Source organism: Anas acuta, chromosome 7, assembly GCF_963932015.1.
Source record: "Anas acuta chromosome 7, bAnaAcu1.1, whole genome shotgun sequence".
NCBI classification, from domain to species: Eukaryota; Metazoa; Chordata; class Aves; order Anseriformes; family Anatidae; genus Anas; species Anas acuta.
The window spans coordinates 10,209,834-10,222,867 of record NC_088985.1 but is presented as its reverse complement, the minus strand read 5'-3'; the positions used below and the strand labels follow the sequence as shown (position 1 = coordinate 10,222,867).

At 36.7% G+C, this 13,034-nt stretch overlaps 1 protein-coding gene and 1 long non-coding RNA gene across 24 annotated transcripts in view; one reads left to right on the top strand and one right to left on the bottom strand.

Moving 5' to 3' along the window:
• Positions 1 to 13,034, top strand: part of LOC137859908 (uncharacterized) — a 91,015-nt gene that overhangs the window by 6,965 nt on the left and 71,016 nt on the right. The gene's annotated exons all lie outside the window — the stretch shown is intronic.
• LDB3 (LIM domain binding 3) overlaps positions 5,311 to 13,034 on the bottom strand; it is a 118,642-nt gene continuing 110,918 nt past the window's right edge. For all 21 annotated transcript variants that reach the window (XM_068689394.1, XM_068689391.1, XM_068689395.1 and 18 more), the window contains 3 exons: positions 10,553 to 10,673; positions 9,004 to 9,119; positions 5,311 to 6,973 (listed from right to left, as the gene is read on the bottom strand). In XM_068689394.1, the coding sequence (XP_068545495.1) occupies positions 6,884 to 6,973; positions 9,004 to 9,119; positions 10,553 to 10,673 (327 nt within the window). In that variant the 3' untranslated portion in view covers positions 5,311 to 6,883. The remainder of the gene's footprint in view (positions 6,974 to 9,003; positions 9,120 to 10,552; positions 10,674 to 13,034) is intronic.

The following is a 13,034-nucleotide window of genomic DNA, read 5'->3' as shown; positions in this document are numbered from 1 at the left end:
TTACACAGCTTGCAAGCATGTGTAACAGTAACTCAGTTCAGGTTTCCACATGTGCAGAAAACATAGACAAATTTATTACGTCCTCAGAGTCAGCACAGGGTAGAATTTCCAGGAAGAAAAAGAAAAATGGTCATGGAAGATGCAGGCCTACCACTGGAATTAGGTACTGCAGAACAACATCTGGTTATGAAATGTATTTGTTGGTTTTTTTTGTTTGTTTATAATGCATAAATAAAGTTCTTATTTGTCATCTGAAGTGGTGTGTTTTTATATGAAGCCGGATTCTTGAAAGTGTGCCCTTCTTTCTGCTCCCACATCTCCCATGCCATGCCAAGTCTAGAGGAGCTCTCTCATAAAGCACAAATACCTGACAACAAAAGCTAGGTCTCTGAGTGCATACAGTTTAATGCTTTATTATTTTGCTGAGTATAGTAAATGGACTATACGACTCCAACAATTTAGGCTGAAATACTGCAAGTACAAAATGCATCCAGTTAAAGGGAACCAGAGACGCAATTCTGGGTAGAGTCTTGTTTCAATTCATGCATGTGTTCCATACATACATTTATGCATGGTTGCATTCATCAGCATTAAGATGTCTTTAAACCAAGCTAAACCTTGATCCCAACACTATTTTCCAGTCTATGATTAGATCTTAAAATTAATTTTGATTAATCTTAAAATCTCATAAAAGATCTTTGATTAGATCTTAAAATTAATAAAATACTGTAAACGTTTCTTTTCTTCTGAAATGAGAGCCTTTGAAATTATGGATATAGATATTTATAAAGCTTCCTAGAAATCCAGAACAACCCCTATAATGCACCATAAGAATAAAACATTCCAAAAGAACAGCAACTTTCTTAGCTTTCTGGTAGCAAGTTGTATTCCTCTTTTATTAAACTGAAAGTTATATTTTTCTTTTTAATGTACATCTCGTAATTAAAGGAAAAATAAATAGTAACTTCAGTTTCAGAAAGACCTCAACTCTTTTTCAGTAACACTGCACATAGTAAGCAGAAGAATTCCCATAACATCTTTGTCATTAATTAAAATAATCTGAATTCTAAAGTAGCAAGATTATAAAATATTTTACAGTAAAGGAAGATGTATTAATGACACTTTATGTATATTTATTGATTATTCCCTCACAGTTAAAATCTGGAAAATTTTAAAGGAAAAATATGTTCAAAGGGTTAGTTTCTAAAAAAAAATCAGGTTGTGCTTATTACACAGAAAAATTGTGTGACTCAGTCTAACAGTCCTTATTAATACATTTGTTTCTGTTTTCTTTTGATCCAATCTTCCTGAGAGAGGAGGAACTGTACTTTTAACAGATATCTAAGGGCATGTTTTATATGCATACGGCAAAGAATTTGTGTCTGAATATAATCTGAATCTCATCCATAACTCTCTGATTTGGCCGAGAGAACAAAGCATTTCATTGTGTATTCAATAATGGTTTCAGCAATCTCATTCACACATTCCTTTCTTTCTTAATCAACAGAAACTGGCAGAATTTAAGATTCATTATTTAGGGGGAAAAACAATGCCAAAGCCTATAGTTTTGAAATCACCATTTTCTTCAGAGCAAAGTATAACCTCTCTTCTATTAAGAAGCTCTTAATGCAACACTTGTCAAGCTATTTTGAACCACGTCCTTCTCTAATGAACTTTGCTCTGTTCACTTTTTTGCACCCTATTAGCTGGCACAGTACTGTGCCTCTATTGCTTCCACTTCCTACAGCTGAACTCTCCCGGGATCGTGGTGCACTGTTTAGGCACAAATGGCTAATGCCAAGGTTAAAGGTCAGAACAGACAATCTGGAAAAACAGCAGTTCAGAACTGACAGCAAATTGGGTACGTTCTAGTCATTCTTATGAATTGTGTTTTACCTTAGGCACATTGTAAACAGAAATTATGGTATAAAATAAAACCAGAGTGTGCAAAGTTGCAATTCCTTATGCTGTACTTTGAAATGCCATCTAAAGCCAAGTCTGTCCATTTATTATCTAAGTTTTTAATTAGCTTTAATATAATTAGTTGTACCTTTAAAAATACCGCATGCCTGAGGGGTGTGGATTAGGAATGCACAAAATGGCTGTTCTAATAAGCCATGCTGCTATACGAAGATCTCCTTTCATTTCGAAGTACTTTTTGGCACTGGAGTTCAATGAGAACATTTAAAGCATTTTGTATATTATTTAAAGTCACTTCTGCTAAGAAACGGAAGAACACCCACCTGAATTTAGGCAACCAAACTTTGTTCTCAGATGCATCCATGTAACTCAAGACAGAAGTTACCCATTCCTCGTAAAGTTACTATAAACAGTAGTTGTTGACACAATAAGGTCTGTGAATATACAAGTCATGCTAAGTTACAACATGTACTGTTAGTACACTGCATCTTTTAAGCACACTAACATTTGTTTAAAACAGCATAATTTGGTTAATAAAACATTCAAGACTGACATACAATACAGTTGAAACCAATGCTTTTATTTTCAAATCTGAAGTAGAGAATACAACCTCGTATATGCTTTCTTATCAGTACTACATGACTGAAAGCTGTCAGTTGTTCACATGCCATATTAATAAATATACCCAAATCATAAAGTTTTAAATGTATTTGTACATTTCTTTTATTACTAGACTGTTTTATTCATGTTGGCACAGATAATTCATGCAGAGTACAGTTACTCACACCTCATAAACCATGCTATATTCTGTTTCTGAAATAACTAGGAACTTAAGAAAAATATGTATCTAAAAGCAAGGGCACTTGTGGCATCAAGTTAACATGTAAATATTTTATAAAACCTAGACTTCTAGTATGATCACTGCAGGCAAGAAATCACTCCGTTTCAAATTCCAATGTTTATAAATACTAAACAAATTAACATCTGCTACCTGGAGACAAGTATTGCCAATAAATATTAGTGTGCCCAGCATTAGACACTGATAAGTGTGTTCAGTGCTGTGGACATTCACATTATTAAACATAAATATGAATAGTCTTTAACAAAACATTTCACTCAAAGTGCTGACCACTGAAGGACCAAAGTAAAATACTTTTCCTTGTTTTAAATTAATTTTAGAAATGCACCGTGTGTGAATCCAATACACTAAAAACTAACATGAAAAAGAAGTCAGGTCAGTGTTCTGCTTTTTTCAGATAATAAAAGCAAAGTCTTCTTTGGAAATGTTTAATTTACTCTTTTCTGCAAAAGCAGCAGAAAAAGAAAAAGCATTAAGATCACTTTTGAAGCCTCTGACTGAAAAGAAACTGAACACTTTTTAATTAGATAAAAGATGGGTCTTCTTATTTGATCATTCAGAGGTCCAGGATCTTTATTTTATTATGTAAAGTCCCATGTTAATTAGAATGAATATAAATATTTAGAGGAACTTATGACTTATCCCAGGCATCAGTTACAAGACATAAAACATAAACAAGTACATATTATTCATCTTGCAAACACTATTTTGTACAGCATTTGTATTCAGTGATAGTTGCAGGGCCCTATTCTGAATTATAGATCTATCTATGCGTCTTCCCCCCTATATCACAAAGGTGAGATGTGGCAGAAGAGTATCAGCAGTTAGGTGGGATTCTACCCCTGTGAAAGTTAAAATACTATACTACTATTCACAAATTTCTGGTTCGCATATGTGCAAAAAATATATCTTATTACAGATATCAAGGGCAGGTAAGTGGATTCCCTACTTTTGGACCATATTATGAAGCAGCACAAGTCAAAACAGGAAATTTATTACAGGATAATCCTCAGGGTATCTCTGTTCTTCACTCAGAGATATCACTGTACCTCATACAGTGATATGTAAACTAGCTTTAATCTCACTTGCTCAGACACCAGCTGGAGTCAGGGCATGCGTTACAGTGCAGATTAGCTGTCCAAGGAAATTTTCAGGGCTCTGTCAAGTTAGTACAGCTCCCACTGTCTGTGCTGCGGCGTTTTCTCTGTTGTGACTCGCAAGCTAGCTCAGCTATACTTGCACATATTGCAGTCACCCTTCTGCATTGCTGACTTCAAAATTACTAGGTGGGATCCTGGAACTTCCTTGCTAACCCATTCTGTATAAATTCATATGTGAGCTTCTTGTACTCTAATTTCTTGCTACAAGACCTTTCCTTGACTGTAACAAGTCAGCCTAGCTATTCCTCCTTTCACCCTCTGCCCCACCCTGAGTATCTAATATGTCAGCTTCGTGCAACTGGCCTTAGCTAGCTCTTCCCTTCTTCCAGCCCCAGCTTCAGTAAGGACTTTCCCCACCTCCCCAATGCCTCACCTTTCCACACCCAACTGGAGGCCTCCCAAGCCCCCACATTCTGGCTGCTGAGGGTGCTCTGCCCTCTCTGATCCAAGCCTCACTTCTCCCTGATGGAAGTCCCACACCACTGTGCACCTGAGCTCCTCACAGGCTGACCTGGGCCACTTCACCTGTCAATCTCCTTGTAAACAGGGAGAAGAAAGGAGCAGTCTTAGCCTTGCAGCCTACCACCATCTCTGCACAGACTGTACCCCTACCAAAGCTGCAGCTGTTCCTCTCTGACCATCTCCAAAATGTTATGATAGAATCGTAGTTACAACCTTCACAGTTTACAACTCCTTCACAGTGACAGCAAAAAGGGAGCTTTTAGGGACATTGAGGGTGGAGAGGGAGAGAGACACACACATAGATTAGATCATGAAACTCCTGAGGCATCACATGCCCTAGTATTTTGTGTCCTGCCAAGGAGTCTGACTCCCTGTTTTGAGAGTCTGATGATAGTAAGAGACTAGTCTCAGTCAGTGGGTAACACAGAAATGTGCCTACTGAGCATCTTCAATGTAGTCTTAGTATATAATATGCTGATACAAATTCTCTTAAATAATAGAGAATAATTCATACAATTTTGTTGACGGCATTCAAAAATTAAAAGGAAATATAGAATTGTCTCACAGTTTTAAAAAGGTATGTAATGAAGTTAAATATGATTGAGAGTTATTTAATTTCCACGATTACAGTTAATTCTTCTGAAGAATATTATAAGCCCAGAGCTTTGGATTTCGTGATCAATGGAATCAGATTTACAGCAGCCCAGCACTGACTGAAAACAGAAAATGTGTTTGCTATAGAAAAACAAAAGGCTTTGCATATAATGTAGTAATTTTAGAATAATTCATGCGTAAAAAATCTGACCCAGTAGCACTCCAGATCAGATCACTGCTAAGATCAGTGAGAACTATGATACCTACTGAATAAACTCAGGTCATACATCTCAGAATTGCCACAGGCAGTTTAGGTTGTTATTTTTTTTTCCAAGACGTGGACTGCCTCCAAGCTAACTTAATTCATATTTTAGAACCCCAATTTTCTTCTATTTCCTCCTTCCCCCACTTCTCCCTAAAGCTTTGGATAATTTTTCATCACTAAAAAGACATTTCTTAGAATGGGCATTACCTATAGGAGGCAAAAGGCAGACAATGCCAAGTCATTCCTGGTTACTCAAAACAGAAAGTACAAGAGGGTGCAGGTGGTACCAGAATGTGGCCCACAGAACTCAGCCTCAGCAATACTAATTCAAAACTGTCAGTACTACAAGCTGTCAACACACAATCACAATTCTCATTTAAACAAATTAATAAAACTTGAATAGTCATCAGGCTTTCCATTTTAATTCCACTTTCTATTAGACTGTTGTCTCCAATGCGAAAGTCATTGATATTTAAAATTAAAAATTCAAAATCATTACCAGTACTACAAGTATTGCTCTTTTGGAAAAAAAAAAAAAAAAAAAAAAAAAAAAGTTTGATAAATGTTTGAGCAACTTGAAAGTTGTAGGATAGAGTAGGGAACTTTTGCAAGCTATTTACCACTTCCTAGTTGTAGTAGATGAAAGTGAGTCATCATTGTTTATCAATGTGAAGATCCAGATGTAGATTCCAATTTCCCACTGATATCACTGGGAATTAGAAACCAAAGCAACTTTCCGTATTTTTTTTTTTTTCCACAAGAGGAAAGGCAATCTGGTTTTGAATTAACAGCCATAGTTCCTTTCCAGCCAGCCCTATTCCATTCAATTTAAGAGCAAGCTGGAAAAGCCAGATGCCCTTTTCCATTGTGATTTAAAAGTGAGGTATCTACCACCCGTGTAAAAACCCAGTGCACTAGCAAGGTTGACCCAACTTGCTTTTCTCAATCTTACGGGGGTGTGGAAGGAGTTAATTAATTCTGTTTCCACTTTGTTCTCAAACTAAGTTAGTCATTGTCTCCTAGACTCCCAGCTACATATGCATTCAAGGCAAACTTCTTATTTGGAAAGAATCTAAAGTATTTGATGCTATGAGGTAGCACCACAACATAATGGAATAGCACACACTTTTCATAGAGAAAACCCTAGCCTATTTATTTCCCTTTGAAAGCTATGGCCTTTGGTTCTACATATTATTGTTCATGTAGCACTTACTCATTCTTTGCAGGAAAGAAAATGAGTTATTACAAAAAAGGACCTTTCCTGTTATTCTTAAACACTAGTGTGTGGTCTAAGCAGTAAAACCGCAGTGGGTAGTTCATTTGAAACTGTATTTCTATATTACATTTTATGTTACAGGTTTTAGTCAGTATTTCTCCAAACTGCTGAGCTAATAATCTATTTTCAAATTGACTAGTTCTTTTGTTTTTGATTATTCATTCAGTAGGTTTTTGTATGAAACATGCAAATGCATGTTCTGCTTATAAGAAAGAGATTAAAATTAAACTTCGGAAGTGTCAACTTCCTAGCTTTTACCAAGAGAAATGCTAGTCATGGATATTAACTTTGTAATTGCCTAGTTAGTCATCACTTTTTCCCAACATTACTGACTTCCAAATCTTTTTTTAAACATTGATTGCATGGGCATGTTTCTTGCACAGTGGCTTATCCTTCTTGGAATAGAATGGTTGACCTTCCAAATTCACATGGCATACCTAGAATTAATAATAAACACAATCAGAAATCACACAGGAAAAAAAGCGAGAAAGAAAGAAATGTGATTATCAATTTGAACTGTTGTTTTTTTTTTTTTCTGCCCACATGTTTCTTTGACTATGTCTAGACAACACAATACAGAAGTACATTTGATTTCCCCTGGCAGGTTTCCTGCTCCATGCTGAAGTTAGGTCTTGGTTTGCATCAGCTGTCACTTTGTATTTTCCTGCCACCACTATCCACTAAGTTCACTAGTTTCTATTAAGACGAAGTCTGGACACTTAACCGTCTTCAGCATGACATGTCCATAGTGCCTATGCAGACCTCAACGAATAGTGGCACACTCAAGCACATGCAGCTGGCTCAGACTTTAAGACCTGGATTCTGATCCCTGTAATGTTCAATCTTACAATTTTAACAGCTCTGGTTAGCTACTATGGTCCCAGGGGTACCACCCTGCCAGGGTACCAACAGATACTCGTTCCCCTCAGTACTTCATTCTAATATTGGTGTTTTTGTGACCAAGGAATGAGTCATTCAGACAGATGATAGCACTGAAAACAAATTACTTCTTACCAGGTTCTTTTTCAACCAATAGAATTCACTGCCTGGCTGCATAAGTGCCAGTGTTGACATAAAGCATGTGAAAATGCATGGCTGAGGGCAGGGCAGCCCATATTTACATCAGTTTTAACTGCCCTGGAATTGTATGGATACCCACACAGGGCACTGCAACACCACTTGCAAGGTCAGAGTTAACCAGAACCACTTAAGGAAGCCAGTACATCAGAATCTAGGAGCAAGAATAATAATATTGTCCCAAATGCTTATGGCAGGCTTAAGACCTTAGTGATGTGCCACATCATGTGAAAAGAAAACCATGTGAATGGATATAAGGAAAAGCACATCAGAAAAGTTCACTTGTTTATTTGCATATGACTTTTAGCTGACTGAAACTAAAATTAGCTCCTGCAAAAACAGCTGTGAGAACTGCATTAATGAAACAGATTTCACCTCTACTAAAAACTGGGTTACTAATTAAATAAATACATAAGGATCCAGTTAAATGAACAAGCAAAATAGAACAGGAAGCGTTCAGGTAAAACGTCTTCTATAAGTGACTAATAGCTCTTATTTTGTGAAGGAAAATGGCTGTCTTGGTATTGCTTTCCATGTTAGAATTTCAAAGATATTTCCGTATTCACAGAACACCATTGTGCTGCTACTCACTTCATGTACCCTTGAAAGACCAGTAGCCAGCTTAGCCTAAGATATTTATGGACATTTTTATACTTCCTACTCTTCAACCTGAATTTTAAAGTCTAACAAACATTAGAAATTCTCACTTGTGGTGTGGCCAACATACTATTTTTAGCTAATTAGATGTTCGAACTACTACTACCTTAGGAACAATACACTGGGGAGCAGCACAGCTGCATTAGATCTATATGAAAAGTACCATTTATCATATGGCTTTTACTGCTTTGTGCGCATTGTGGGAATACAGCCACACTATATAGCTGTATGCACACCACAGACTGAAGAGCGTGACCAACTTCTCTGTTCGTTACTGTTCATTCTGTTCACTCTCTAAACAGACTCCTTGTTGCAAGTTTCATCAAGCATTCTGAATGGAATTGTAAACTGTGCTGCTTTGTAAAATTATGGCTATCCTCTTCAGTATGGTTTTAATTTATTCTATATCCTGATTTATATTTATTTGGTAAATACTGGAAAGAATAATAGCAAATAGTGCTATATGTAACGGTACATACAGACTCCCTAAAATTGTATGCTTTATTAAAAAGCACTCACTTGTGATGGTCAAATTTAATAATTCTAATAAAAGTTTACAGAGGAGAAGAGAAATGACTCCCATTCCACTCCATCTGCAAGTAAAAAATCAAATTTAATCCCTTTGCATCCTCAGGCATATGTTAGTCATTTCTGCTTCCAGATCTTCTAATATTACTTAACAACTTTTATCGTAAGTATAAAGAAATGAGATAGTATTTGGTATAGAACCTACAGCACAAATGAAGCAGGTGTCATGCCAAGTGTGTCCAAGGGCTTCAATGAATTTATCTCCAGCTTCAACAGGAAAATCACAGCCATGGCATTTTGTGCTGAACAAAGCGATATAATCTAGAAACAAACAAACAGAAACAATTAATTTAGAACAAATTCTTTAACATAATCTTATTACACCCAAGAGAAATAAAGTTTCCAGTGAATAATTTTTATTATTTTTGCCCAGAGTTTCTTACTACATTCAGCGAACCCCTCCCCAAATGAAATTCTAAGCTGCTTTTTTCATTATTTAAATACAAATTCAGTGCAACACCCTATGTCAGTACAGAACTACAAGCTGTCACCACAAACACAGAGAACAAGCATAAAAAGTGCATGAAATTCAAAGTTATGTTTCTCACATTAGTCTTACATTAGCTTTAATGTATGTGAAAGCTATTTATATGGGCAAATATGGTCATACAAAGTACAACCTAATGCCCAGTAAGCGTTAACTTTAAGGGTGGTGTAGAAGCATAGTTTAAGTTTCCATGAGTAGATTTATGTCATCTATTTAATGTTGAAATGCTATGCTTTTTCTGCATTAAGAAAGAACGTTATAGAAACCCCGTACTGGCTGCTTAATACGTTTTTATTTTGAATATCATGTCCAATATGGAATTACCTTGCCTTGGAAAAGAATAGCAAAAACTCAAAAGATATATGGAATTTTTGAGAGTAATTAGAGGCTATGGGAAAACCTCCAACTTTAAAGGGTAGGTACCAAGTCAGTCATGTTGTAGGATTTTCATTCTTCACTAGGAGTTACTCTGTTATGTAAAACTTGATTTGCACAACCATAAAGACTGCATCTCCAGAGAGAACTAGGCCAGAAGCATGTTAAATGGATAAGGCTGAGCTTACAGTGGGAATACCAGTTTAACCTTTGCCTGCTTCCTGACCCTGTCAGGCAACTCACTTGCATGGCAAGCTCCAGTTATTAAACCATATTACTCTTTCTATACTTTTGGAAATCCTGACCTTTTCTGATCTTAGTTGGCAAGAAGCAGTTCATTTGTTCCAGCACTCAAAAAGCAGAATCTGTACTACCATGTGTTGCACATCTGGGCAGAGCTCTTTTCATATGTTGATCAATTGTAGGGGTGAGTAGAAGTATTAAACAGCATAGTAGAGAAAATAGGGGCAGCAAACCACACATACTGTATTGAAGCACTACCAGAAGAGTTTCTTGCCCATGTAATAGGTAGCTTTCTGGTGAATAGAATCTACCAGGCAAGGCATGGGGGACAGGAGCAAAAGTGGAGGGAGAGAAATGAAAGGTAAGGTGCTCTGGAACTTAGAGGCAAAAACACCAGCACTCTGCCAGTCTATCACAAAGTGGAGAAAAATACCAAGAAGGAATCATTTGTATATGCAGGCAGTGGAAGCAAGATCCATTCTGGATGGGTAGCCGGTTTTATTTTATTCAGCAATTGCTTTATTCGTATGTTGCTTCCATACAACATAAAGTACATGATTACTAAGCAGAAGTGTCCCGTTTGCCATACCTTTCTCACAGTATGGCTCTCCATCTTCCATGTGAAAGAGGCTATTCCCAAAAGGCTTCTTACAAGCGGCACAGACAAAGCAACTCGTGTGCCAAGTCTGTCTTAGGGCATGCATCACTTCCTGTAAAACAAACAAAAATCTCCAGCAGACTAGCATGCACTGCAACTACCTACTGAAGAACAAATACAAGGCAGAGATGTTCTAAACGTTTAACTTCTGTATCAGCCAGTTTCTTTCCTCAAAAGAAATTACTGTGATGTAAACTGAGTTCTTTTGGGAAGAGAGAGGAAATTGGACTGCAAACTTTCTAGAGCAATATATTTGCCAAAAAGAAACAACATAGTTCAGCCAGCTGTTTGCATCAACATGCCTAGCTGCTGTTGCAGGAAATATTTTGCACAAAGATTTGATTTTTTTTCTCCATTGTTTTAACATTATGAACTCTTCGATGCAAGAGTGTGATTTGTTAATTAAGTTGTAAAGGACAATTTTATCTCTAAGACCAAGAAATGCATGCAAGTGATAGGTGATTTAAGTCTGATGTTTTCAAAGCAACTTAGATTATGTACTCATTTCTTCAAGACTCTCACAAGAACTCTTTAGAAACTAATGTGAAAATGAAAAAAAAAAAGTTCTTAGATTTTAATTTATGTGATTAGTCTAAAAGAGTCTGCATGTGTGTTCCTAGGCCACGTGTTCATCACACAAAAAAAGCAAAATCCCCACAACTGATACTCTACAGAAAAAAAAAAAAAAAAAAAAAGCTTGATTGTGTACAGGTCACAGTTTTTAAACACTTTTCCACATGCTTGTTATGAGCCATGGTCTGTGTAATTGCAAACACTGTAAAGCAACTGTAAGTCTCTGTCACCAAAATGGGATGTCCTTAGACTCCCACCATGCTCAATTGCTTCTTCCTCCCCTACACAGATACCACGCTCATGAACAAGTATTTGTGTGACTAAACCAGGGAACAGACCTTTCTTTATCAGGCTACCTTAACCCTTAGCAGTTCTTTAGTCGTGTGCATAGCCACACAAAAGTTTATCCAACAACAAGAAATGGATAACATGGGTTAGGAATAAATGATTGGAAGCAATGCAAGTGTTTAACAAATTCAGGCATGAGTATCAGCTTACAGTACTCATGAACGTATATGTACACCTGAACTAATGGAGAGAGTCATCAGCCAGACTCTGACTAACCCCCTTTTTAGTCCTATCTATATAATATGCACCTTAAGCAGAAAAAACAGATTTTATCAGTTTCTTTTTTCCATCCAGTACAGAGCAATCTCTACTCATTTTTATGTTGTCATACAGAAGTCCTGCAAGTCCAAAAGCTGTTGTACTGAGCTCTGATGCATAGTTACCTGCTAATTTGTCAGTTGTACTTGTGCCCAAGAGTATACTTGACAGTGCATCTCTGTCCAGATGTCAAAGGACCAGATGCTCAACTGGAGTAATTTTATTTAGCTTTGTTAACTTCAGTGAAACATTGATTTAAAGCAGCTGAGAATCTACATCTAATTTTATGTTGCTTCTGATTAAATACCTAGATTCTGATTCTCTTTTGAGCAATTTTAAATCTCTATTGACTAAGACAAAAGGGACTGAAATCTATTTCCATGCTTTCAATCCAGTGAATAGACAAAATTGTCTAATTTATGTTTACCATATAGATCATTAGAGAATCACCATTGAGATTCATTAACCTCTGTTACTGTTTGCAAAACAGTTATCACTGATAAATAGGTTTGGATCCATTTATGAACCTCACTGAGCTAAGAAGCAAAAAACAGATTGAGAAATCTTATTAATATAAATAGAGGCAGCTGGCATCTTTGCTATTTTCCTGATGAAAATCCATAATGGGGAACTGATTTGCGCCAGCATTAATTAGATAAGTTAAGTCAGTACTCTGCTGCAAAATTACTCCTACTGCTGCAGCAAACAGGACTTGGTTGGAGCCAGAGCTTCACCATAAACGTCTAAGACTGCCATCCCTAATTGGCAGTTGCAGAGAAAAGCAAAAGCATCTACTCTGTCAATACCACTATTTAGACAGATATCAAAAGATTACAGCAAAGCAGTAAAAACCAGTGTGGTACTTCTTGCTTCCTCATTTAAGAGAATTTTATCATATTTTCACTATAACTTCATGCATAAACACAATGTTAAAAGTATCTTGCAGTAGTCCAGCCTCACTGCCATCTGTGGTATGTGTAGAGCATATTTAGTTGCATCTAGGCATGAGTATACTCAGAAAAAAAAGAGGCATCTATTTTTGCCTTACTGGAATTCAGATCTTTTTATTTACTCTTTATTTTCTTAATTAGAAGAGGTCAGCAGAATCCCTCTCAGCATCCGTGTTGTTAGCTAACAGTGAGGTGCAGCAAGAGCAATCGGCCCCTTCAAGATTCCTGACTTCTCCATGGAGCTTTAGACTAAGTCTTGTACAAAAACATCCCTATTCAAGTCC